The 27587-nt window shown below is 37.6% G+C and overlaps 1 protein-coding gene across 2 annotated transcripts; it reads right to left on the bottom strand.

Moving 5' to 3' along the window:
* Window positions 1-10: 10 nt before the first annotated feature.
* On the bottom strand, window positions 11-20378 carry LOC143852716 (fumarate hydratase 1, mitochondrial). 2 transcript variants are annotated; one of them, XM_077362281.1, is made up of 18 exons: window positions 20226-20378; window positions 19804-19951; window positions 18643-18760; window positions 15106-15255; window positions 12206-12316; window positions 11464-11547; window positions 5567-5665; window positions 5384-5434; window positions 5262-5311; window positions 4169-4250; window positions 3928-4022; window positions 3522-3588; window positions 3259-3309; window positions 1855-1950; window positions 1596-1694; window positions 1456-1485; window positions 1294-1359; window positions 11-437 (listed from the first exon to the last, which is right to left on the bottom strand). In XM_077362281.1, the coding sequence occupies exons 2-18, from the start codon at window positions 19941-19943 to the stop codon at window positions 351-353; spliced, it is 1476 nt and encodes a 491-aa protein (XP_077218396.1). In that variant the 5' UTR covers window positions 19944-19951; window positions 20226-20378; the 3' UTR covers window positions 11-350. The 2 variants fall into 2 exon arrangements, with proteins under 2 accessions (XP_077218396.1, XP_077218397.1); XM_077362282.1 differs by lacking the exons at window positions 19804-19951; window positions 20226-20378 and adding exons at window positions 15719-15860; window positions 15968-16048 and having other exon boundaries at window positions 18643-18762.
* Between the last annotated feature and the right edge of the window lie 7209 nt (window positions 20379-27587).

Below are 27587 nucleotides of genomic sequence, written 5' to 3'. Positions count from 1 at the left end.
TCAGCCTAACTGAACATAAAACAGATCATTTCTCTGAATGATAATTATTCACTGGTTCTACTTCATTTTTTGTTTCCCGTTACAAGGAGGTGCTCTGTTATTAACCAAGCATAATGCCAAGATAATGGTTGATAAACTTGAATGAGCTAGTCGACATGCTCATAGTATATGTGGCAGAATAATCATGAAAAATATTGCCAAATAAACCACACCTTTATTAGCTTTAAGCAACCTTCGTCTCTGCCAAATGCAAAAATTCAGAGATGGGTGCAAAAATGGAACTTCAGAGTTGGCTCCGGAGTAAGATAAAATGAGAAACTCAGCTAATGAGCTCCTGAATCGTCCTGCTTTCAGTCGGAGGGGCCAATCATCTTCTCAGGCACAACTAGTTCATCGAATTCTTGAGATGTGAGCACTCCAAGGTTTAATGCAGCTTCCTGAAAAATGTTGATAGTTTTCAGTTTATTGCAAGCTTAAGGATGTATCTGAACTTTGTTAACATTTCTAACAAAGTTTTTTAAGTATTGGAGAATACTTAAAAAAGTATTTGAGAATCATCATTTCCAACCCTCTGAAAACCTGTTAGCAATGGCAATTACCAACCGCTATAAAAAAGAGATGGGATTACATTAGTTCACGAGATGTATAGTTTACAATAGTCTCAAAATACTGAATGAAGAGATGCGAAATGGATCCCTCTTCCAATAATTAGTCAATTAGTTTTAATATTAAACTCTAGTACAAAATTATCCTTACAATTTTAGGATACGTTTTTGAAGAAAACTTTGTACAAGTTTTATTTCAAACTTATAATGAGGTCTTTTAAGTTTTAAATAAACTCCTTTTAGAGTGTATATAGAGGAGTATTTCTAGCTTTAAAACACTATTTTGAAATACCAAATGGAGAAAAATACTCCTTTAGATAAAATTAATCATCTTAATAGAAAGAAAAATTCTAATTAATATGAAGCATGATAAAAGCAGCCTTCTGAAGCGAATAATTTATGAATGTACGAATAATTTAGCTTCTGAAGCGAGCTCGGACCCTTCTAAGGAGCTCCTGGCATCGTTTTAAATTTTCACCAAAACTGACACTAAACTACCAAAATGTTTCTGGTGTTTACATTATTGTGCACCTACACAGTCTAAAGCATGATTAATACCTTAAGGACCACACTTATTAACCTTCGCAAATCAAGAACGCACAAATCCGATAACAGAACATTTTGCATATAAAAGGAATGGAAGAAATTCAGTCAAGGGAAGAGAAACAGGTATGTGCATTATCATCACCTTCAGAGTAGTTCCCTCCTTATGTGCCTTTTTGGCAACTGCCGCAGCCTTATCATAGCCAATTTTCTGTATAAAATGTTACATGTTCAGAATGATATCCTTGACACAAAAGCAAAAAGAACTCCTGAGGAAAATGCATAGTTCATTATGAACTAAACTTACAGGGTTCAGAGATGTAACAAGCATCAGCGACTGCAAGGAAACACATAATTATCAAATTGCGTTGAGTTATAAGATCAATTACTCAAAAAACATTAACAATACCATGCCAAAAAGTATAATTTCAAACCAATTAAGTTTACCTCATGCAATAACTTCGAAATCCTTTGATGGTTGGCTTTAATTCCTCTTACACAGTTCTTTTCGAAGGATGCAGAAGCATCCCCAAGTAACCTCAGTGACTGCCAGTAAAAATTCAAATAAGTCACCATGTCACACATTTTGGCCAAAAACATAATAAGAAATGATCAACTAAAATAAATAATGGAAGTTCCTAGTACTAAATGCAAATTGGTTATTTTTCAAATACAGACAGTGATAAAATTGTAGCAATAAACATACTCTTAGAAGCCCACTTGCAATCAGTGGCTTGTATACATTGAGTTCAAACTGGCCGTTTGATCCACCCACTGTAATGGCCACATGATTACCCATAACCTGCAACTTTCTAACTAATCAATTCCATTTAACGAGTCAAAGAATACAAACAATTTAAGTACAACAGTCTAATATCAATAAAAGAAGAGCCGTAATTACACACACACACACACACACACATACACACTAAATAAAGCATTGAAAACACTTTGATCGACAAACATACGCTTCGTCACATTCACTTGGCATGTGCACATTGGAAGAGGAATCCATTTTGCATCTCTTCATTCATTCCAAAGGAAGCAACTGAATAAAGCATTTTTTTCTAAAAGGAAGCAACTAAATAAAGCATTGAAAACACTTTGATCGACAATCATATTCTTCGGCACACTCACTTGGCATGTGCACAATGGAAGAGGGATCCATTTCGCATCTCTTCATTCAGTCCAGAGGAGCTTCTTACATTTGGGATCAGGTTTTAAGTTGGTATGGAGTTAGCTGGGTCTTCCCTAAAGCGATACAAGAGTTCTTTTGGTTTATCGTTATGGCACCTCACACATTATACTGCCATTTGGAACATTTAGGAGAGGAATCACTGTATTTTTGAAGATAAAGGATCCATCCTCAATCGGTTGGTTAAGAAAATCAGGCACACAGTCGTTTCTTGGTCTCTTCAACATCAAGCATTCTTTGGCTACTCCGTGGATATCATTATTAGGAATTGGGACACATTCTTGAGAGGTAGCACTCAAAAATAAAGTGGTTGCGAAATGGAAATCTCCCCCTAAAACGTCATCAAACTCAATGTTGACGGTTGCTCTCTTGGCAACCTGGATAAGGCAGGTATTGGGGGTGCTTTTAGGAATTTTGCGGCTAGTACCATTTATTCCTTTGTTGGTCCTATCAGCATCACTAACTCCATAGAAGCCAAGGTTCATGCTCCCCATCAGGGTTTGACCAGTTTCACAAGCCAAACGGAGGGATTCTTGGTAGTAGAAAGTGATTCTTCTAATACGGTGTCGCGGGCCGAAGGGAAGAGCCACGGTTCATAGAGAATTGCTAATCTTATTGTTGAAGTCAAAGAATTAAGCTCAAATGGTGTTCTCTCTCTCTCTCCACCCCCCCCCCCCCCCCCCCCCAACCAGAAGTGCCAACGATTTGGCTGATCGCTTAGCCAAATTGGGAGCTTCTAGAGACTCTTTTTATATGGGGGAATCTTTTCTTTTTTTTAGGGTAGAAATTGATACTTGATTATATGGGGGAATCTTTACCCCCTAAAGTGCACTTGTAATCTTTTTTCTTCATTAATGGTATCTCTTTAAAAAAAATATTAATATAAAGCTCAAGGACGTATCGAATAAATGTTACCTGGCAACAAACCATAGTGAGAGCCTCACACTGAGTAGGGTTAACCTTTCCCTGAAAAAGAAAAAATCTTGGTCACAAACGTAGCAAGAAGAAAGCACAAGTGATAACAATTGAAAATACATCAAACAAATTTTGACTAATCAATACATGCATATGATTTCAAAAGTTTAAACCATCATTTGAAAGAAAGTATTAAATGAACTTTCAAAAAAAAAATGTATAAAATGAAAAGAAAATGTGTGGGTTTAAGAAAACGAACGTACAGGCATGATACTGCTGCCTGGCTCATTTTCAGGTAGAATAAGTTCCCCAAGGCCGCAACGTGGACCGCTGAATAAAGGAAACAAATATTAGTTTTCCAAATTGATGCTATATGCTCTGGGTAACTAGTTATATCAGAAAGGGGAAAAAACACAGGAGATAAACCTGAGGGAACAAAGTACAAAGATACCCTTAGCATTGGTTAACAACTTGTACTCTAACAAGAACTCGCCCAAGATAAAACCAAGCTGACTCGGGTGAGTCATCGGCAAGAGTTTTCACTGACTTGGTAGGGCCAAAACTGAGTTAACTAAGGCTAGTCAATGATTGATTCTAGGTGTTCAGAAACACTGAGGCTTGGGTAATTCCACAATCTAAGGATACCACTGAAGCAAATATCATAGTTACCTTCCCAACAGTCGTATGTCATTGGCAATCTTCATAAGAGAAGTCGAAATTGTGTTTAGGGCTCCACTAGTTTCAACAAACGCATCATGTGCTGCCTAGTATAACATGATCAATTAGAGGTTGAGCCCATAACAAGTATACCATGAAGGGTAAAATGCATTTTAATCACAAGGATATATACATTCACTAATGTACAACAAACAAGAGAATATGAAAAGTAGGGAGAGGTTTAAAAATTAACCAAAGCTTCAAACTTGTTTTCAGCTGTGACAAATGGTAGAGTAGTTTCTTCAGCTACTGCAGCAGCAATTTTTACATCAAACCTGCAATGAAATGCCAAGCATTTGACAAATTGAGACCAAACATAAGTAATACAACAGAAGTAAATAAGTTGTTCCAAGCACAATCTACAAGTGGAAAAAATGACCCAACTAAGTTTAATCTAAATTCAGTTTAATCGTTCGATTTACGATTAAATCAAGGTAATTCTATCATAAATTGTATGATTCACAAAATCGAACGATCCACATACAATTGCTTGATTGGTTTATTTATGGGTCCCATTAGTACTGGATTCCATTTAAAACATACAAATACACATGTTCTTCAACTCTTCAAAATAGAAACATAGCTTGAGATGACCTTACTTTTGTGTTCCATCCCAGAAGACATGTTCTCCAAGTCATATAAGTTTCCAAATTGGAAACAACTTGTACTCAATTCCAGCCTTGTGAAATCAGTAAGATTGGGGATTTCAAGCCTATCAAATTAAGTTTCCAAATTGGAAACAACTCAATTTTACTCAATTCCAGATGCATGAAATTAGCAAGGTTGGGGCTTTCAAGCCTATCAAATCAGATTCCAAAGGAACCCAGAAAAACATAAAAAAAACAACTAGCTTAGGAAATATTGGGGCTTATAGCACACTATTAGACCACTACGTGGCATTCTCATGGCATCATGCTGACAGAATCAGAAAGGTCCAGCAAAAGACCTTGCTATGAGGCTGTCTTCCTCATCCTTTTGTTGCTGCTGGAGTCTTGAAAGGGTGTTATGTGGCCCAATTTGTTCAAATAATGGGCTGCCTCAAAAAGAGGACCTTAAATTATTGAAAATCTGAATTATTTTCAAAAAAATTGATTGGCTATATTGGTTGGATATTTGGTTGGTAAAAAACAGATAAATAAAAATTTATTGTCATACCGATATTTCTAGGTATCCCTCGGTTAAAACGTGAAAATGATTAAGAATCAGTAAAGTTAAATACATGGAAAGAATACAGTCTTATGTGGAACTAGCCTTAACATAAAGCAGAAAAACAATGAAAGGCATACCCCTTTTTTGAGTTCAATCCAGTTCCTACAGCAGTACCACCCTGTGCAAGCTGCTCGAAGATATTTTCAATATGTTAGACCCCTAAAAAAACAAATTTAACAACAAATTTTGAAATGCCTACCTGATACATGCGTGGGAGAGTACACATCACTCGATCAATTCCATATTTTACCTGCAACCAGAGTTCTTACATGCCAAGTTATGAACAGAAGTGTTGGCTCATTGATAGCCATACCATGAAACGTGTCTGCTGGCTAATCTAAAAAAATGAATATTGGGTGTAAATGAAATAGAAAAAGCTCACTTGTGTAGAATATCCACTAAACTCTTGCCCTAGAGTTAAAGGCGTTGCATCTTGTGTATGTGTGCGTCCAATCTTAATAATGTCCTTGAACTCAAGAGACTAGTAAAAATGAAATTAGAATTAGAATTAGAATGTATAAAGGACCTTCAAATGGAAAAGGAGATGATCTGAAAATCACATTTCTCTTTGATCCAATCACAACAAGTAAACAAACAAGTGTTCCTTTTACTTCATAGAACTGTAGCAGGAGCTAAAAGTGTTGATGTGATTTGCCTTCTATAACACCTGATAAGAATTCAGAATTTATTCACATTAATCTGGTTGACATGCTCCTCACAAATTCCTCTTTACTCAAATATCCCATTTTTCTCCTTTCAATTAGGAAAATCTCGAGGAACTTCAGGATCTCAATCTTCAAAATGAATTTCCTTCTCAAAATGTTTCCATAATCATAATTGAAAGCTACATATAGAAATTTATGAGAAAATTTTCTCCTTTCAATCTGCAACACCTAGGACTACAGAGCATGAAGCTTCAACCGTTTAATGATAAACGGTGAGCTAGTGGAAGACAAGGATCAAATAAGAAATTGTATACTGGATTACTACAAAGACTTATATACCTCGGCACATGTGTGGAGGCCTCGCTTGGGGGGTTTGTCTTTGTTAACTAACCAACTTCTCTAAAAGCTTAAGCTGTTGGAGAAAGGCGTTATTTATCTTTTATACTTTAACACTCCCCCGCACGTGTGGCCCACTTGGCAAACACGTGGCACATGTGGTCCCACTTTGGGCCGACCTTCGCATGTGGATTTTTACTATCCGGGAGGTTTGAATTCGCATGTGGATTTTTACTATCCGGGAGGTTTGAACTCGAGACCTTTGCTCTGATACCATGTTAACTAACCAACTTCTCTAAAAGCTTAAGCTGTTGGAGAAAGGCGTTATTTATCTTTTATACTTTAACAGTCTTTTAACAGAATCGACGAAGAAAGGCAATGTTGGCTGGAAAGATCTTTCTCTCTGGAAGAAATTGAGGCTAGTTTGAACGTTTTGAAAAAGGAGAAAGCTCCTGGACCGGATGGCTTTCCAATGGCGTTCTATATTCGTTATTGGGATTCCATCAAAGAGGAGGTATGTCGGTTTTTCAATGAATTTCACGAGAATGGAGTCATTAATAAAGGAATAAATACTACATTCATAACGCTTATTCTTTAGAAGGAGGGTGCAACTGAATTAAAAGACTTTCGGCCGATTAGTCTAGTTCACAGCCTTTACAAGCTCTTGGCGAAGACTCTGGCTATGAGATTTTGCAAGGTTATGGATATCGTGATCTCCAAGTTTCAGGGGCCGTTTGTGAACAAAAGGCAAATTCTTGACGGGGTGCTTATTGCTAATGAAGTTCTTGATTCCATGAAGAGGAATGGGGAGAGTGGTATCATCGCAAGGGTGGATCTTGAGAAAGCTTATGATCATGTTGACTGGGGAATGCTAGACTTCGTATTGGAAAAGATGGGCTTTGGGGAGAAATGGAGAAAATGGATGCGGTCTTGTGTCTCTACAGCCTTCTTCTCAATACTTATAAACGGATCTCCCCATGGTTTCTTCAAAAGCACTCAGGGCCTCCGACAAGGTGACCCCTTATCACCCTACCTCTTCATTATTGTGGTTGAAGCTCTTAGTAAATTGTTAACTTTGGCAGAAAGCAAGGGGCTACTTAGGGGTTTAACAGCTAGTAAGAACAACTCACCTTAGTAAACTGTTAACTTTGGCAGAAAGCAAGGGGCTACTTAGGGGTTTAACAGCTAGTAAGAACGACTCACCTATTAATCACCTTCAATTTGCTGATGATACCCTAATTCTACTAAAGGATGGGGCATCTTATGTGGCAAATTTAAAAAGGTTGTTTCGGTGGTTTGAAATGGCTTCTGGACTCAAAATTAACTTCTTCAAAAGTACAATTGCGGGCATCAACTTGGAGGAGGAGTCCATTGCGGCTCATGCTCGTATTCTTGGTTGTGGGGTGAGTCAATTTCCCATTATTTATCTTAGGCTACCGCTGGGCTTTGGCATTCCTAAGATCGGATTGTGGGATGTAGTCATTGAAAGAATTGAGAGGAAATTAGCCACCTGGAAAAAGAAATTCTTATCTCTTGGGGGTCGGATCACCCTAATCAAAGTGGCCCTCGCTAACATGCCGGTGTATTATGTCTTTATTTAAAATACCGGCCAAAGTGGCAAACCGCATTGAAAAGATTCAAAGAGACTTTCTATGGGAAGGGAGAGAGGGTGAATCGAGGAAGCTCAAACACTTATTATCTTGGCGAAAGGTTTGCAAGCCCAAGAACTGTGGTGGGCTCGGAATTGGAAAAATTTGTTTGCGTAACAAATCTCTATTGGGGAAATGGCTATGGAGGTTTGGTGTCGAAAAGGATGCCTTATGGCATAATACTATCGCAAACAAATACGGGCGAGGTTGGGGGGGATTGGGAATGTGGAATACCAACAAACAGAAATGGATCCGGAGTGTGGCGTTCAATTAATTCCACACGGGAATCTTTCAAACCATTGGTAAGATCTTAGAAGCACGAAGCGGGTGCTGGGGCGGGGGCGGGGAAGCGTGGGATCTAGAAGAGTCTAAGTTTGGGAGCGCCATGGGAGCGTGTATGTAATATTTTCTTTATATATCTTTCAAAATTCAAATACATCAAAAAATAATAGTTTCTAACCATTTTCATATGTATCTTTTAAAATTTAAGTACATCTAAAAGCTAATTTCTAACCATCTTCACGATCTTCATTTGTGTGCACTCGTGCCTCGTGCCTTCTGAAGATGCACAAGCCTTTGTGCTTAATCAAACGAAGTACTTTAAAGAGTTGGAGGAGTTTGATATAAGGAAGTTGGTGATGGTGGGACTTATAGGGTAATAGAAGCAGGCTGGGAGCATCATTAGAGCGGTCCCGTCTCTCTCTAGGGTCGAGCTCCCTGGAAGCTCCTTCCTAAGGAGAGCCGAATCGAGGTTCTGAGGTGGGAGCGGCACCCCGAGAGGAGGTTCCTGCTTCTAAGGGTAAGATATAGACTGGGCAAGGGAAATGAAACTCGATTCTGGATCGATCTTTGGATAGGAGACTCTCCCCTATCTGTAGCATTTCTGGATATATTCAAAGTGGTTTCAAAAAAGGAAGCAACAATTTCAGATTATGTCACCCGTAGTGAAGACGGAGGGGCTTCTTTTTGGGATATCCGATTTCGGCGGAATCGAAAGGAAGAGGAGATTGAGTCTTTCACATCTCTTCTCAATATCTTACATAACACTTATATGTTCCCTTCTATACCGGAGAGATAGATATGGCCACCAGATTCTCAAGGGGGTTTCACAGTAAAAAGTTTTTTTCTGAAATTATCAATGGGAGACAGACAGGAGAACAAATGGAAGTGCTTATGGCTAACTTATATACCCCCAAGGATAGCGGCTTTTTCTTGGTTGGTTACGCACAGATGCATTAACACGTGTGAAAGACTTCAAAGGAGGAGTGTTCGGCTGGCAAGTAAGTGTGCTCTATGCTGTAAGTGCACTAAATCAATTGATCATTTGCTGCTGTTGTGCCCTTATTCCCATGAGGTATGGATGGGGATTATCAGATTTTTCGGCATGTGCTGGGTATTCCCGAATAACATTTCAGAGATGATCATGAATTGGATGGGAGCTTTTCAAGGCCGCTTGGGGCAGAAGTGCTGGCTTGCTATACCATTTGCCATAATATGGTACTTATGGTTAGAACGTAACAATAGAATCTTCAATGATCGGAGCAGGTCTGCAAGGTTCTTATGCCTCTGTATTATTATTGCAATTGTCTCCTGGACAATCTGTAAAAGGAGTGGACCATATTCAATATCACAGATATTGCGGAATGGAGTCACAGTCTTAACGGAAAAGCGGGGCGTAATGGCCATTAAGCCGAATTGGTTGCCACCGCCGGAGGGCACCTTAAAATTTAACTTCGATGGAAGATCGTTTGGCAATCCAGGACTTGCGGGGTTTGGGGGAGTAATTCGGAACTCCAGCAGAAACATCCTTATGACCTTTTCATGTCCGGCAGGGGTATGTGATGCAAACGAGGCGGAGGCTAGAGCATTATTATTCGGACTTCGTTGGTTTAGGAATCATAATTTTGGGCCTTTGATAGTGGAAGATGATTCAACCAACGTCATTGCATGGGCGAGGAATCAATGTCCTGGTCCTTGGCGGCTCGCAAATCAGATTGATGAGATACGTGATCTCATAGGTATCATACAGCCACAGATGATGCATCAAAGGCGCACGGTGAACTCGTTGGCCGACCGTCTGGCGAAGGAAGGAGTGGGCTTATCGGCTCCGAATGTTGTATTTAACAATCTGGGAGTGAATCTCCACTAATGCCTACATTGTTTTACACAGGGACATCTTGTCCCTTATTTCTGTGTAATCTTTTCTTTTGGAAATAAATAAATTGTTACTTTTAAAAAAAAAATGAAGCTTCAACTGGAGATTTCCTTCTCAAAGTCCTATTATCCCAAAAATGATTAAATTTGAGAAAGCAATCACATTATAATTGATAAATAAAGATTTTTAAGATTTTTTTTTTAAATGTTAAGAATTTTCGGAATTATTTGCAATTCAAACAGCAATCAAGCATTAGAACACCAATGAAGCCATCCCACCCTCTGCATGCCACTTGGGCTTAGGGCAAACGGAAGAAGCTGGAACATTAAAGATTGGAGGCAGTAATCAATTGCAGTCTTTTTTTTTTGGGTAAGCTCCCAAGAAAAAAAAAATCCTAGTAAGATAGGGTGACGTAACCAGATTTGGACATGAGAGGAATAATCCAGATCTAGGAAAACTAAGGTCTCACAGTCCCAGGCCTAAAGAATGAAGTCCTAACTGGAAAAAAAAAGATAAGGAAAAAAGAAGCATATTAATCTTGCTCTCAGCGATAAAAATACGGACTTTGATTAGCTGATGGTTTGGATCCAACTTGCATTTATATCATGTAGAAGAGCAATGTAAAATGATTTAGAGAAAACACATAGGTTGACTAAGATGCCTAACCCCTTTCAAAATAGGGATAAATACAAATAAAGGGGAATTTTACATCTTTGACAAATTTTCCCCTCAATGAAATAGATAAATGACGAATGCTAATGTTTTACATCATACTCTATTACATACAGTACTTTTTAACAGGCCAATATCAAAAAGGAAAGAAAAGATAAAAATGAGATTAACGTCACTGAGTCAATCCATGCTCATAGAAGGCCTAGGTAATATCAAAATTTGTTTGCTTATCTGTCATGAAAAAACAAAAATGTAAAAATTTGCTCATTGTCTAGAACCTTGGTAAATCACCAGTGGAGGAGAAACAAAATCCAATTCAAATAACAATTAGGGAAAAATTGGAAATTAGAATTTACTAGAATATATAGGAAAATACTAAAGAGTGAAATAAAAAAATAATAAAAATGTTTTATTTATTAAGGTCTACTAAGACACAAATCCAAGTCATTCCAATATGTCTCATGCTCATCCAAGGGAACCAACGGGTGTGATAAATAATTTGCAATAACAAAATTTCCAAAGTAATTAATCAGTCTAAAGAAATAGGTACTGCTGAGCCCATGAGGGGTAACAGTGTAAAATAGTTTTACAAGCACTTATCACTTGAAAGAAGCCTAGTTTGACACAAACTCAGAAGGAGCATTAATCCACAGGTATGACATTTCAGGGGCGCAGAGTTTTTGCATAACAAAGAGACAAGTTTCACAATATATTAAATCATATTCAGAAATATATAGATGTAAAGTAACAACAACATATTATATCATATTCAGATGAAAAAAAGAAACAAGGATAATCCAACCTTGGAATGTAGAGAAGTATGCAACTGTTTCAAGCTCGGTATAAACCTTGAATTTATTTCAACTGCTGCAGCAATGTGCATCACCTGGACCAAAGTATCAAAACACCCATTAGCACCTTAATACAAGGACACTCAGTTTTTAATAAAATACCAAGTTGATGCATATGTCCGACACGCCTCGAAATGACTCTTGGGAAGAGACCTTAATTTGCCCTTTCCCTCGTTTGAGGTATATTTGCATACTATTTGTATAGTATTAACGCATTTCTATTATTTAAAATACTTTCTCACATATCAAAAACTATTAGAAACCAATAGTTCAACAAAATACATCATTCAATCTTACCATATAACAATGTGGACATATTAGTATGTTGACCTTTCCAGGTAAGGGTAGCTATGTCGGACACTCGATGTCCATGTTTAAGACTAAGTTAGGTGCACCAGCATTTATTAGCAGCATGGCACGTGGTAAAAAAGAAGCCATCAGAAGAAACAAAATGCATGGGTATGTGGGAAAGCATAAGAGATAAATATCTAAAAAAAGGAGGAAATGAATGGATAGATAGCACATCAGTGAAGTACGTTAACTGCTCCATGAACCTGTAACAGGGTGTACATGTGCCTGCTTATGTGTCCAAACTGTTTTTCTTTAAGAAATGCTAGCAGACAAATCAATCTTATGGACAGATTCTGAAAAATACACATAATCCATAGGCTATGAAAAGAGCAAAAGTCTTACAGTTGGAAATGTGTCGTTTGATGACTGTGCCCTATTGACATGGTCATTTGGATGCACAAACTTTTCACCACGTTTGTAGCCAAGAATCTCAGCTGCTCTATTAGCAATCACCTGTAGATCACAAAGCAGTATCTAAATACCAAAAAAATCTAGAACAAAAGAAGCATCTTGAAAATCACTCATAAAAGAGACAACTGGATTAAATTTGAAAACACCTTTCTAAGCACAAAAGAAGGGTTCAAATGAGTAACAACTGTAGATAGCAACAGTGGCTAGTTAAATAAACTGAATTAAAAACACATATGAAAAGACAGCTATGTGAACATGGAAGAACTTTCAGTCTATCACCCAAAGGGATCGTACCCATCCCAGATGCAAGTGTCTGTGCATTGTTATAACATTATAAAGGGGTGACTGAAACTAAGGGCATCCACTGTCCACAGCATATACTCTGAATAAGAACGACTCAACTCAAAAAAAAGAAAAACTGAATAGTTCAAAAAGAAAAAATTAAAAGGGAATCTAACCAGATAGATAGCAGATACAGTTCCTCGCTGCATCTCTTGCAATGTCTTGTTTTTTTTGTTTTTTTTGTGTGTGTGTGTGTGTGTGTGTGTGTGTGTGTGGTGGGGGACTATGTCTTGTTTTAAGGAAATAGAAATGCCTAAAGCATGTTAGGAGAATTCAATTTGCTAGTTTTTACCTTAATTTTAATTTGTCTCATGCGGCTCAACAGTTTTAGCAGTTACAAAGAAAGATCAATATCAGGAATTACCAATTGGCATAAATTGAACCATCCAAAAGACTCCTCAATGTAATTTATAATGTTTCTAATGTTCTTGTGAGCCTATCTGTCTACTGTTTGGTTGTGTGTCTATTTTTATGTATCCCAGTTCTATCTACTACTAGAACTAAAAGTCTAGAAACAAGTAAGGAAATGACTAATTTTAGTATTTGCTATTAAGATATGATGACACTACACACTGGTATTTTACAGACCAAAACAAAAATGGAAGAGAAAAATAAAGGGTAAAACCCAGAAAAGGAACATTGAAAATAGAAGGAACATTGAAAATAGATATACACCGAAATGCACCCAAACCTTTACCCACATGGAGAGCAGGGGGTATGGGTATTTAGAGTGGGTCATTAGGCTGAGACATAACCTAAGATAGTGAAATAGTTAGCTTTTCATCCCTTCTAGGACCCCCGTGCATTGTCCATTCTCACATATGCTTTGATGTGCCATCATTAGGAACTTTGATATTCCTTGGGAAGGATTACTACATTGGGGTGGAAGTCTAATGCGGATGAAAATCATAAAGATTGTTCCAGTCGTTGGTGTTGAGCAAGTTTTTATATTTTAACTATTATTTTCGTCATTTTATTTATAGGCTACTTTTTGGGTATCAAATCTCATCCGTTTGAAGTGTTTTTGGTGTCTTTAGAAAGGTTTTTCGATTACCTATCTAACGAGCCCAAGATCACATGATTTGGATGTGTTTTAAGCAAGTTATGACTGTTTTTAGGAAGGGGTATAGGTTAAATACGGGATTACTATTTTTGGTAAGTTTTTATCTTTATTTAGCTTTGCTTTAGATTAGATGAGTGGTTAAGATAGGCTTCACGGTGCTCTCTGCTAAGCCGTATCTCTTCGCGGAGAAGATTCAGATCAGTCATATTGTCTCTAATAAATTGAGCTAACTCATCATTAGATATTGGATTACTAGAAGTCATCGTGTGGTAATCTTTACCACTTCTTGTGGGCATGCAAGGAAAATTAGACCCTAATCTGGACACTAACACCCTAAAGGTTTCCTACGACTAACTCTAGGCTTTGATACCAAGTTGATGCAGGACAATATCTAGAATAGGGAAGATCCTACACTCCTAACAGAATAAAGGTTTAGGAAATATTTAGGGCTAACATGGAATACTAGAAAACACTTAAAGATTAACCTATGTTTTCTAGTATTCCATATTAGCCCTAAATATTCCTAAACCTTTATCCCATTAGGAGTGTAGGATCTTCCCTATTCTAGGTACTGTCCTGCATCAAAGTCCTTTTTGATGATCTGGAAAAGTTCTTTGCAATCTTGTTCCATTAACTATGACTCGGCAAATTTGGAAAGAGAGCCACAATCAACATTTTACAGAAAATAAATGATCTGAGGGAATGATAAAAATGGAGATAAAGATTGAGCTTATTCTTTGTGAAAGGAAAGGCTGGTATGTTATACTTCCAAAGTTCTCCACCACCACCACCATGTGGTTAGATAAAGTTAATTTTTTATGGAAGCTTCAAAGACAAGTCAGATGGGGTGGGCGCAGGTGGCACCTTTCAAGATTAGGATGGCCATTTATTATTAGTGTATTATGGACCAGAGGAAGTGTGTGATTCAAATGAGGCGGAAGCAAGAACTCTTCTTAGTGGATTGAGAATTTTTTGCTACCTCGCTAAGAGAAGTATTTATTGAAGGCCACTCATCGAACATAATCCCATGGGCGAATTCAAAAGGTGCAGGTCCATGGAAATTGGCTGACATTATTGTGTACATACTAGATCTTTGTCTCAATTTTAATCCAAAAATTCTTAATACGCTTAGATCAACAAACGAGTTGGCAGATAAATTGGCTGAAGAAGGAATGGAGAGCGAGGATCTAGTTATCGGCAACTCCAAACTTCTTGTATAACTCTAGTTTAAGCCTTTGGACTAGATGGTGGATTTATGGTTAAGGATTGTGGCTGTTTCTTTGTTTTTTTCTATTTCATGTCTGATTTTTTTTACCTTGCCCCTCTTGGGATGTCTTGTCCCTGTAGCTCGGATTGTATGTTCCTTTCATTGGCAATAAATATATGCTATCTTTAAAGAAAAAAGCACATGAATGTTTGTACTAACCTCATTGGCATTCATGTTACTTTGCGTCCCACTGCCAGTCTGCCATATCACAAGTGGAAAATGCTCATTCAATTTTCCCTCAGCTACTTCTTGGGCAGCTTGCATAATTGCTTTCCCAATTGATGGATCCAGACCATATTCCATGTTCACCTGCAACATAAATAGTTTTTATATGCCTCACATCAGCCAATAAAGGATGGTAAAAAAAACAATCATGATGTGGTAATAGAAAAAAATAGAACATTTGACGGACTTTAAAAGCCATATATGAATGATGAATGTAGTTATTAAATGCAAAGGTTCAAGTGACACTATTTAAAATTCTTAGAGTTCTTTAAGGAGTGGTGACAAAAACACTAAAACAAACAACTCTAAAAAAACTATACATTCCTAAATAAAGGCAGTATCAAAAAATGCATCTATATTGGGATATCTTGTTCAGTGAAATTGTTCAGGAACTAGATCAGCTGACTAAGTACAGGGAAACCATTATTATTGGACAGTTTAAAGGCACAAATAACAACATATGACAGTACAGTAGCAAAAATTGGTTGCTACACCTCACTGATCCATGTTGGCAATATCCAAAGGCCGACAAGTATGGAGAACCTACCAACTTATTGTTGCATAATTGTTCAAGGTGTTTCCCTAGGACCTTGAGGTTGTAGTTTCTAGGATTGGCAACAGAAGCCATCTCTCAACAAATAGGGAGAACCTCAGGTCCCAATTGTTGCATCTTCAAATGGCTATTGTATCTGGCAAAGAAATCGGGTCTGCATTAGTTAGATTTAGAGAGGAACAACTCGACTTCTTGCCGAACCAAATGTAGGTGTCACCAAAAATTTAAATTCAAGGAACATACTTTCCCAGGAACCTGGATTGAAATAATTATGAATGTCACTAAAATCATGTCTTTCTTTTCTAGCGCAAAATCCTGACACGTCTAAAGTTTAAAATTCAACAATTTAGAATTCTAGGCAAATCTGATAATACAGCATTTACCACTAACAACTTGCCCAAGTAAAAGCATTTTGGGAGGCCAAAACTGATATGAAAACCACATAATAAAAGTTGATACACATGGTCACCACAGCTCAATGGGTCACACTTTCACCAATTCCAATAGGACACAATAGAGAGTGTTAAAAGAGAAAAACATTATATTTTCACAGATATCATATGCACATCTTCAGAATGATGATTTTGTTCTTTATTGAAATAAGTAATACTTCTGAATCAACTATACAAAAGCTAAATTACTTTATTATTACAAAGTTCTAACAGCAGTGGCAATCTCATTGTGAAAAATGCATTCAATCACGTGCATGGTTGATACCTTCAGACTTCAAAAGAGAAACAAACTTAAATTACGTATCTAAAATATTGTATCTTGACAAATATCTGAAAAAATTGACTCATCAAAGGTTTCAACTGAGGTCATGAACAACACTGAGGAAAACCAAACATTCAACCAATCTCTTAGGTCCTATATATTATGAAAAAGAAAACAAACTTCAAATCTTAGAAAAGAAGGGAGGCAGAGGTTCCCCTCCCATAAGAACTCCCAATGGATACACAGCTATGGCAAACAGTTCGCTAAATCATTCGCGCAACTAGGAATACAACTAAAGTGAAAAGTACGGTCTCTGCATAAGTCCCCAACTTTATCAATGTATCTAGGCAATCGCCATGGACCCATGCTGCTACCATTTGCCATTGGAAGAGCCTCCTTTGATGTACAAAATTCTCACATTCTCTAGTGAAGGTACTAAGCCCGGTTAGAAGAGATTGTATCTCAACCATATTTGAATCTGTTCTTCCAATTGGGCCAAAGTAGGACCAAACAAGCTTCCTCATAGTTTTTAAAAACTCCTCTCACTCCCTCTGGTCCTGGATTACCAAGCGAATCTCATTAAAGTTCAGCTTGATTGCATTGATTGGAGGAGCTCTCCATACAATTGATTTCCTCTTTTTAGGAATGCTCCTCCTAAGGATATCGTTTCATTTTATTGTTAGGTTCTGAAAAACGTAAGCAAAGAAGTATTTACTTCGCGCCCAGTAAATAAGCTACGATTTAATCTTCCAAGCCAGCATCTCAAATGAGATGATTTAATCTTCCAAGTCAGCACCTCAAATGAGATTCTCTCTCTCTCTCTCTCTCTCTCTCTCTCTCTCTCTCTCTCTCTCTCTCTCTCTCCATACAACTGCGAAAAAAATCATCTGCCAAAAAATCATCTGCCATGGCATTCTGCCTAGAGGTCCCAAATGGATACAACTTCATCCAATGAACAACTTCAACGCAGTTTTTGGCATGCCACACAAAGGCCAAATCATCTCATCACAGGACTCAACCTTGCAGGAGAGAGGGAGATGAAAAGTAGATGATCCATTGATTCCTCTGATTTCTTACAAAGTGAACATCTATTTGCGAGGTGAAATCTTCTTATTTGAAGGTGATCCTCCGTATTGATTTTCCTAGGCATAGCAACCAATAAGAAACACTGGATACATGGAGAAACATGCGCCTTCCAAAGATTGTGAAATAGGACCATAGGTTAGGTGTATCCTTTGTTGTAACAAACTTGAACGTAGATCTAGTTGAAAAACTTCTTTTGGATCCAAAAATCAGATCTGTTTTTCATCTTCGGCCTATGGAACATAACAATTTTCAAGAAGTGAAAGTTGACTGACCAAATCATCAGACTCAACCCCCACTAACACACCCTCATAAAATCTCACTCTATTCCCTTGACCAATCCTATACCTTTTGTTCAAGGACTGCCTCCTGCCATGGATAGAAATCCAATCTACCAAGCCTTTGATTCTAGAAAGCATTCATACTCCCCACCAACCCTATCCCTCCCCATACTTGATAAGTTAAATTAAACAAATAGTGTGTGCAGTCAGCACTTAGCATAACCTATACATAGAATGAGAAAAATGCAAAAACACCCCGTCCCTTGTGTATCATAATAAAAATGATGCAAAATACACCATTTATCTACACATATACGATATCCAGGCACGAACATATGCAAAGACCCCACAGTACATATCCACATCATATTCAAAGTGTCCAATCAAATGAATGGAACTCCCACCCCATCCATTTTTGGTGGTGAAAACAGACTGACCGTTGTAGGAAAACATCAAGGATAGTGCTAGGAGTCCTCATTCATCCAATTTCCAGAGAAATACCTCTAATGGCTCAGGTAGACCTTCCCACAAACAAAGCCCAGGCCTTCAATAATGAGTAGATAAACTTGCATTAAAGTGAGATAGAAATTGAACCATAACAAACAACAACCCTGGATTTAAAGAACTACAGTAGATCAATATATGAGCTGCTAAAAGGTATCATAATTCATAACTAATCACTTAGTAATTCAAAACTATGAACTTAACATATTACTTTGCACAATCACTGTCAATGAGTCAGCACCTAAGGAATGAAACAAGAAATTGGCAGTTTAAAACTAATAAAACAATACAATCAAGACTTAAAATATCAGAAGTTACTAAAAAAATGAAATCAACCTTGGCTGCACATTTCTTAAGGATGCCAAAGGCACGGATTATTGGTTCCGGCATCTGCTCACGCTCTCCACCAATATCAAAGTTCTGTAGCGACCTTTGTGTCTGAGCCCCCCACAGCCTAAAAAGAGAAAAAGTGAAGCTACTAAGACAACCAGAAAATCAGAGCAAATTTACATAGTAAGTATAATAGCAGGCTACAACTAAGGAATGATGAAAAACAAGTGAGCCTAATTGAAGTAGTCCTGCAAGTTCAATAACTAAAATCACAAGATGAACGCTCATATCAAATAATTGTTAGAAGTTCACACTACGCCATTTGTTATTGCAATGAATATATATGTATAACTCACAATCAACTATAGAGGATACATAATCAAATCAACCACCGATTTCACTCTTAACCTAACCAGAATTTTGAAGCGATCGCCTAAACCATAGCAAGTAGATAATCAGGAATGGGGCCTTCTTCAAACCATCAAATTCATCTCTATCAAAATAGAAAAATAATTCATGTTGTGCAAAACAACACATAATTGATAAATTCACCTCCCTGCTCATGAATTTCACAATGACCACACTGACCAAATTTTCAAAGAATGCAATCAATAAACTTCATCCATATAATTGTTGACTCTATTTCTTTAATTTAAGAATAAAAGTTGTTTGAAATTAAAATTTTACTTATTTAATTTTACAAGAAACGTCGCATATATTTAAAAGTTACAGTTGAAGAGAAATGTCTCTTCTATGTTCCTCTTCAATTCCTATAAATATACTTAAATGTACTCATATTCTTTAGTTCTCTTTTTCTCTAGTCAAGGCAACATAATGCGTTATCGCAAGGCTGCCAGGCTGTTTGAGTGCACATCCCTGGAGTGGAGCTGTTGTATCCTGGAGGCATATGCTAGAGAACCCATCCGCAACGTAAATTTGTCGGATGTGGGGGTGATATTTGACTTAAGGACAGCGGATTTTGATCCGTGCCTCGACTCAACCAATAAGCCCATTTTTCTTTACTATTGATTCTTTCTATTGTTTATGATTAGAGTTGGATTATTGCATTATTGCATAAATACTAACTAACAATAATCTCTTTAGAACTATGAGCATTTGTCATGTAAAATTGATTTTAAAAAAAAACATAGGCAGAAAACATCATGCCTGTCTGAGGGTACGAGTATGGGTCCAAATGTATCTTTCTCCTCCCTGAATGACGTGGACAGCCACCTAATACTGGTTGAACGCAATGTTCCTATAATGTTTGACACGCGGTGGGAAGCAGAAGCAGAAAACATTGCCATTTTCAGTCCTGCAAAATAAAACCAAAAAAAAAAAAAAAAAAAAAATTGAATTTAAAATAAATCATAAACCCTAGTAAGTTTGGAGCTCAATATAAACCCTAGTAAGTTTCCGAGTAATTTGATGTTCAAATGAATGGATTCGAAATCATAAACAGGAGGGCATAAAATAATTGAAGGGGATCTTTTAAAGAAGATTAGGGCATAAAAGGTACGAAAAAAATCTAGATCATTAAGAGATGCGAATCGTTATGAAGATGTATGCAGATTAAGATTAGGAATAACCTCTCCGTAACTTAATGCCTTATCGCCGGAAAAGATGCCGGAAGTTGTCCGTGCCGGAACTGTTCGCCTGAGAGAGAGAATAAGTAGAGAATTTGGTCAAAAAGTTGAATATTCCTTTTATCGTGATTTGCTAGAGACCGTCGCAGAAGGGACTTCGCGTACTGACGGTGGAAGAGAGAGCAGCTAGCAACAGATATTGTCTTATTGATTTAATTCATTGTTCATCCAATGCGGCTGCTCTCTCATGCACCAGCCTGTCCGCGAAATGTCTTATGCGATGGTCATTAGCAAATTTCTCTTTTTCCATGTAAAAATACACAAGGGCTGTTAGCAAAACGGATTTCAGTTTTGCAAACAAAAAACGAAATCTTCCGTTGTGACACTTGCGCAAAAGACAAAGAAGTGGGAACAAAACCAATACGAAATGCCAAAAAGCTCTGTGGAAATGACTAAATTGGCAGTCATCTCTCTGTCTTTATTTTCTAAACGGTTTTCCTTTTAAAAGGAAAACTTAACCATGTTTGGCTACCATGAATTGTTTTTAACGACACGTGGGTGTCCCCGAGTGGACATGAAGGTGAAGTCCGCTAAAAAATAGGAAACAAAATCCAAGAAACTAATGTCTCTGGAGATGAGATGTTGCTAACCCGAAAACAAAATACTCTACTCAAAATCGGATCAACATTTTCTCAATTTTTAGCAACTTCTCTATCACTAGAGACACTAGCTTCCCGATTTTTAGCCACTTCACCCTCATCTCCACTTGGAGACCTTGATTTATGATGAAAAAAAAAAAAAAAAATCGCCGGTCAGGCACGGCCTTAATTGCAAAAATTTCAAATAAGTTATTTTCCCTCTCTTCTTTTCTTATTTTTCCTTGCTTCATCTTCCTCTTTTGCTTTGTATTTTCTCTACTGTGAAGATCTCCTATATTTAGGTAATGATTTATTACACAAATGGACTAATGTACACAACATAAATACTGGCCAAGCTAAGCAATCAATTTGCTAGTGGAGCAAGAGGCAGAACGCCCCGTACAAGGATTTCCAAGGCGACACTCCAAAAGGAAAATTAATTTTTGAATTACTTCGGTACGGGTATTTTTCACATCGAAAAAAATAAAAACAAAAAAAAGCTAAAAAAAGTAGAAAGACATAGAACAACGACAAGAAAAAAAAAGAACAATATTATCTCTTCCAATATTCTCGTCAAAAAATCTTCAACAAAAAAAATCATTTTAGAAATTAAATAAATTGAAAATCCCTCTATAATAAATTAAATAGAGTCGGTTTGGGTTATCTTTTCTTCATAGATAAATAAAGTAAGAAATTTTATGAATATTTTCGTTTCTAACTTTTCTAAGAAATTCTATCTTAGTTGGATTGCAATAAAATATCTCTGATGGAAAATTATTTCTATGAAAAAAAATTTCATTGAGGAATTATGTAATTTAGAGGGATAACGTCATAAACCGAAGGTTCCTAATTAAAAAATTGAATAGGTTGGTTTACCTTTTCTTTTTTTTTACGTGTAAGAAATAAGAAATTGTAGAGTTTTTTTTTACGTGTAAGAAATAAGAAATTGTAGATCTTAGTCAAACTCACTAACCGTTAACAATTTGAATTTGAAATTGAATCCCAAAGTTAGTGAAAACATACAAAGAGCTGAATGACATGGAGCAGATCCCCATCACTAGCTGTGATAAATTATCGGATTCTTTACTCAGTTTCCTCATTACCCTTTTTCTTGTTCAGGAAAAAAGTGGGAGATGGACAGGTTGCCATTAGGAATGCCACGTGGCAGTTTCGAATCTTCTGTTTCCATTTCTGCAAACGTTTCAAAAAAAAAAATTTATTTAAAGCTCTAAGTGCGTGTTTGGCGTACCGTTTAAAACACCGTTTGACGTTTGAAACACCGTTTTGGGGTCAAACGGTCGTTTGTGAGTGTTTGGGTGTGCAGCAACCGTTTGAAACGCCGTTTGAAACACCGTTTTGAACCCTCAAAACGGTGTTTTGCAAACGGAGGGGGAGAGGTCCGTTTGCAAAACGCCGTTTTGAACGGAGTTTTTGGGCTACGGGTTTTTACATGTTTGCCCTCACCAAAACCCATTTTTACGTATATGCGTGCGATTTTATGCGTTACGTCGAATATAAAAAAAAGTGGGGGTGTTAATATCATTCTTGAGGACACAAATTTGTTAAATTGTTAATATTTAATTCAAAACAAGGGGCTGCTGATATCATTATATGATCTCTTAATTTTGATTTTTTAAAGACAAAAGAATTAAAAGAAACCCTAGTTTCTTACTTTCTTCATCTACTTTGCAAAGTTGCAAACCCTCTCACGCCTCCACTCGTCCGTCAAATCCGGCAAATCCGGTCGTTGAGAAGAAGAACCCCAAAGGTATAGCCTTTTTTTTTTGTGGCAATGATGTTAAATTTCAATAGTGTTTGAATGAGATCCTAATGACCTTTTAATATTGGGCCTAATGAGAGAGCAGTTGAGTTACATTGAAGCCAACCAAACAATGCTCTTTTTGGTCATTTTACCACTAAAACTCCGTTTTAGGGCATTTGCAACCAAACACACAATACCTCCGTTTGCCGTTTAAAACGCTGTTTTGATCTGGCCAACCAAACATGAAAATGCCGTTTGGCAAAACACCGTTTTGAACCAAAACAAACGGAGTTTTAAACGCTATTTCAAACGGTATGCCAAACACACCCTAAAGCTTGCTATAAAAGTAAGGGTATGAAATTCGAACTGTGCCAGCCAAGACAACTTTTTGGTAATAAGATGGTAATCGGGTCCGTTGATCAACTTCTGTTACCCACCCTTTGATCAAGGCTTGAAAATAATCCACAAAGAGACTTTGTTAGTTTGTTTGGTAAAATCAACACGATCAGTACTCTTTAATTAATATTGTGTAACTACCATTCTTGCCCATGCTTTTCGTGGGTATGAAAATAATGGGCCCCATCCTATCAAGTCTTAAAAAATAAGGATATGGGATCGATATTTGCATTTAAATCAGAAATTCTAATTAGAACAGGAATTTAACTTCAATTTGAAAAACTGTATAAAATTCAAAATGTACGCTAATTTAGAAGAGGAATGATAGATGCAAGGGCTCTCTTTATGCAAGGGCCGGAGAAAGGCCCTTGAATAGATCCATGTCATTTTTTAAAGTCAGTTGAGAAACTGAATTCGGTTGTACTTTATGACGTGGATCTATTCAAGGGCCCTTCTTTAGCCCTTGCATAAAGAGGGTCCTTGCATCTATCATTCCTCAATTTAGAAAAGAAATACTCTTTATGCGCTTGAGCACATATAGCTTATTTGCACTCGAATCTAGAAAACAAGGGTGGGCCCATATTTTTTAGGGGATCCAAAGCATTCATTTGAAGGGCCCTATCTTTGATAGGGTGTGTACCAAAAATCAGCTCCATTGGATCATCTTAACCCTTCCATATGTGGAGGGAAAAATGGACAGATATCTTTTGTCCACAATTCACATCCCCCCCCACCCTAACGACGACCACCACACACACACAAATGGAAGGGTTATGATGATCTAATGGAGCTGATTTTTGGTGGAAATGAATGCATTGGATCTCCCAAAAATGTATGCCCACCCTGTTTCTACACTCGAGCGCAGGAACAGTAAACCCATTTAGCAATTTTTCATGTAGGTCAAATTAGATTTTGAATTATTTGGAACTAGCAAGATTGCCTGTGCGATATCCAGGAAAACAATTTATATTAGGTTTAACAATATTTAATTATTGGCACTAGCATATCTTTCTCCTTTTTTTTCCTAGTTTTTGAAGAGAACAGCGATAACTTATCTTGTTAGTGGGGTTGCATGGGTCGGGTTTTCAAGAACCTAGCCCTACCCGAGATAGTTTCTTGGGAAGGGTCTGGTTTTTCAACATTGTCGCCTTAGCTACGTTTATTTTTTTCTCTGGAATTAGCAGACCCTACAAGGGAATATTAAATCTGTCACAAGTACAACCAAACATTAGCCCTAGCTACACTCAATTCATTTAATAATTTTGTATTTGTTGACCACTAAGATAAATTAGAAAATAGAGCAAGGTCCTGTTTTTTTACAAACAAAAAAAAGGTGAATATTAAAGTAGGAAAATATTCTTCCTGATAACCCAAACAACAAAGTTGCAAATGTGCCACCCCAAAAAAAAATATTTGTCATCCAGTCAGTTACTTGATCATCAACATTAGCAGGAGATGTTTATGTTTAAGTGAAACATTTACATGCCTCAAACTAACACAGAACATGTAATTAGTAGAGGCAGATTAATACTAAGTGGTTTATAAATTAGAACATCAACAACACCCAGTCCAATAAACAGCATCAAAATTTAATCACCCTATAATTTTTATATCAGGCATCATTCCACTTATTAGAATTACAAAAACTGAAGTTGCAACACAAGTCGGGCAGGTCCGGCTTTCCACAACCCTATCCTACCCTAGAAGCTATCTCGGGTCGGGCTGGGTTAGTTTTCTAAAAAAACCCGGCCCATGTGTTTTTTTGGGGTCGGGTTGATTTGGTTCGGGTAACAAGTTGCAACCCCACTTGTTAGTCATTGAAACCCAAACAAGACATAAATTTCAATAATGCTAATGAACTAAAATTGTACAAATTCAATGTATCATCGTTTTTGAGGAGTTGCTGCCTTGCCGGGCAATTTTAAGAAAAGTCATTTCGCAGCTGACTTATGCATGAGAGGACAGCCAAACTGTCACACTTTCCAATAAATTTTGTCTTATTCATTTAATTCATCTAAGGTGTCAGTTCTCTCATGCAAAAGTCAGCCGTGAAATGACTTTCCACAGAATTATCTAGCAATCCTCGTTTTTCTTATATAATTATCACACAACTTTTTTTTTTTTGATGACTTAGGATGTCCCCACCCCCTTCGGGAGTAGGACTAGTCCCTACGGATACACCCAACGACCCACTCACCATGTGTATCAGGTAAGTCGGGGGCAGGATTCGAACACTCGTCAACAGGGAGCAAACACGTGACCTTATGCCGAAGAGCCAACGCCTCGGTGGGTAAAACACAACTATTTCTTTATCTAACTTCAGCTATTATTATTAGTCACGTGATGCTATATAGTAATTATTAGTCACGTGTGGTACGATAAAGGTATCACACTTGATATTTGATCCAACAGCAGTAGAATATTGTTAGTGATTTTGCATTTTCAAAATCATATATTTTACATGTTTTAGTGTTTTGGAAAATGTTTTATCTAAAGCGTTTGGGAAAAAGAAAATGTCTTCTTGGAAATATTTGCTTTTACAAAAGGATGTAGAAGTGTAGTTGAAAAGATAGTCCCGTACCGAATGAGAGAAAAGAAAGAGAAGGGCTTATAAAGCACTACCTTTTCTAACTCTTGTTGATTGCACATTGGGTTGCACCCATGGTTGGACCCGCAGGACGGTGCAACGCACCGTTCGCACACGCGCGCGCGCGCGCGGCGTGGGCAATGGGCTATAGGGCGCATAGCGGCGCTTTATTGGCGCTTTTTTAGGCGCACTTTGCACGTACGCAACGTCGCGAGGAGCGATTTGAGCCTTTAATTTTTCCAAATTTGATCTGCACCGTTGGATCAAGATGAAGGTGGACCGGTAGGATGGGTGGGTCAAATGGTTCGCAGGCCCATCAAGCCGAATGGTTCGGTTGGGTTGGACTTCGATTCGGGCCTAATGGTTGGCCCAACGGGCCCATGACTCCAACGGTCAAAGAGTGTGATCAAATGGGTTGTGTCCCTTCCCCCAATGGTCATGTGCCAAGGGGGTGCGATCCACACCATAGATGGTTGATATAACGATGACTGGGTTGGAGAGAGGTTTTACTCAAACCAACAGTCACCTCTAGAATCGATCAGGACCGTTCAATATCAATGGGTGCGATCTAACGGTCAGATTTCAAACATTCTGGAAAGGTGCCCTGTAGAGGTGTTTTTCACACTGAAAAGACACCAGGTGGTCTATAAAATGTGCAGAATTCAGTCATTTCATATAAAAAAATGAATTGGCAATTCTGACAGACTTTACACTCTCTTCTACACTCCTACAAAATCCCCAAGTATTTCTATATATTATTTTTCTTTTGTTTACTGTTCTAGATACTGTTTTTCTACAGAAACATTATCTAGAAATTTCTCTAAGGCTTGAAATTTCGGAAGGGCATTTCGGGTTTGATTCCGCTAGTGCTACGCGTCATCAAACATTAGTAGGGCTTCCCTACTAGGCTTCATTGTATCTTGGAGGCAATTCGCGGATCCCCTTTGCACACTACCAGTGGGGGCGAATCTTGTCTTAAGGAAAGTGATATCACGCCTTGAAGCAACACGTTTCTGTTTTTTATCAACAACGGTACCCTCAAATTTTTCAACAATCTTAAGACAAGATTTTCTACTGTTGTTTCAATGGCACTTTATTCAGTTCGTCAAATGACCCAAGACTTTGTCAAACTCGAACGTTTCGACAAAGGAAATTTCAAGCGCTGGCAGAAGAAGTTGCACTTCATTTTGACATCACTCAAAGTGGTCCGGGTTCTCACTACTCTAAAGCCGGCAGCAAATGAAAATGAAACTTTGGCGGAGGCTCGTGCAAGGATGAAGTGGGAACAGGATGACTACATTTGCAAAGGGCACATCCTAAATGCTATGTCAGATACACTATTTGACATATATCAAGGCATGGGATCAGCAAGTGAAATCTGGAATGCACTTGAAGCCAAATACTTGGCGGAAGATGCCAGTAGCAAGAAATTCACTGTGAGTCAATTTTTAAATTTTAAAATGGTAAATGATAAGTCTGTTATTGATCAATTACATGAAATACAACATGTAATTAATCAAATTCATTTGCAAAGCATCCTTCTTGATGATTCCTTCATTGTCCCTTCAATTATTGACAAACTTCCACCAACTTGGAAAGACTTTAGAAAAAGTCTAAAACACAAGAAAGAGGATATGTCTATTGAAGACTTGGCTCAATGCCTCAGGATTGAGGAAGAGTCAAGAATCAGAGACAAGAAAGAAAATGAAACTGTATCATCTAAGATCCATTTGGTAGAAAATGTCAAGAATTCGAACCAACAAGGAAAAGGCAATTGGAAGAGAAATAAACACCCTGAAAAGAAGACTAATAAGAATAAGAAAAGAAAGGGTGCTTGTTTCAATTGTGGCAAACCAGGCCATTACAAGAGTGAGTGCCGATTTCTTAAGGATAAGAAGTCGGGTGCACCAACAGACAAAGAAAAGTTTGTCGCCGTGATTTCAGAGGCAAATATGCTTGAAGATGGCAATGATTGGTGGATT

Source organism: Tasmannia lanceolata, unplaced genomic scaffold (genome assembly GCF_043159265.1).
Source record: "Tasmannia lanceolata isolate RefF3 unplaced genomic scaffold, GAP_Taslan_0.1 ptg000019l, whole genome shotgun sequence".
NCBI classification, from domain to species: domain Eukaryota; kingdom Viridiplantae; phylum Streptophyta; class Magnoliopsida; order Canellales; family Winteraceae; genus Tasmannia; species Tasmannia lanceolata.
The sequence above is the reverse complement of the archived record's forward strand: the minus strand, read 5'-3'. Positions and strand labels throughout refer to the sequence as shown.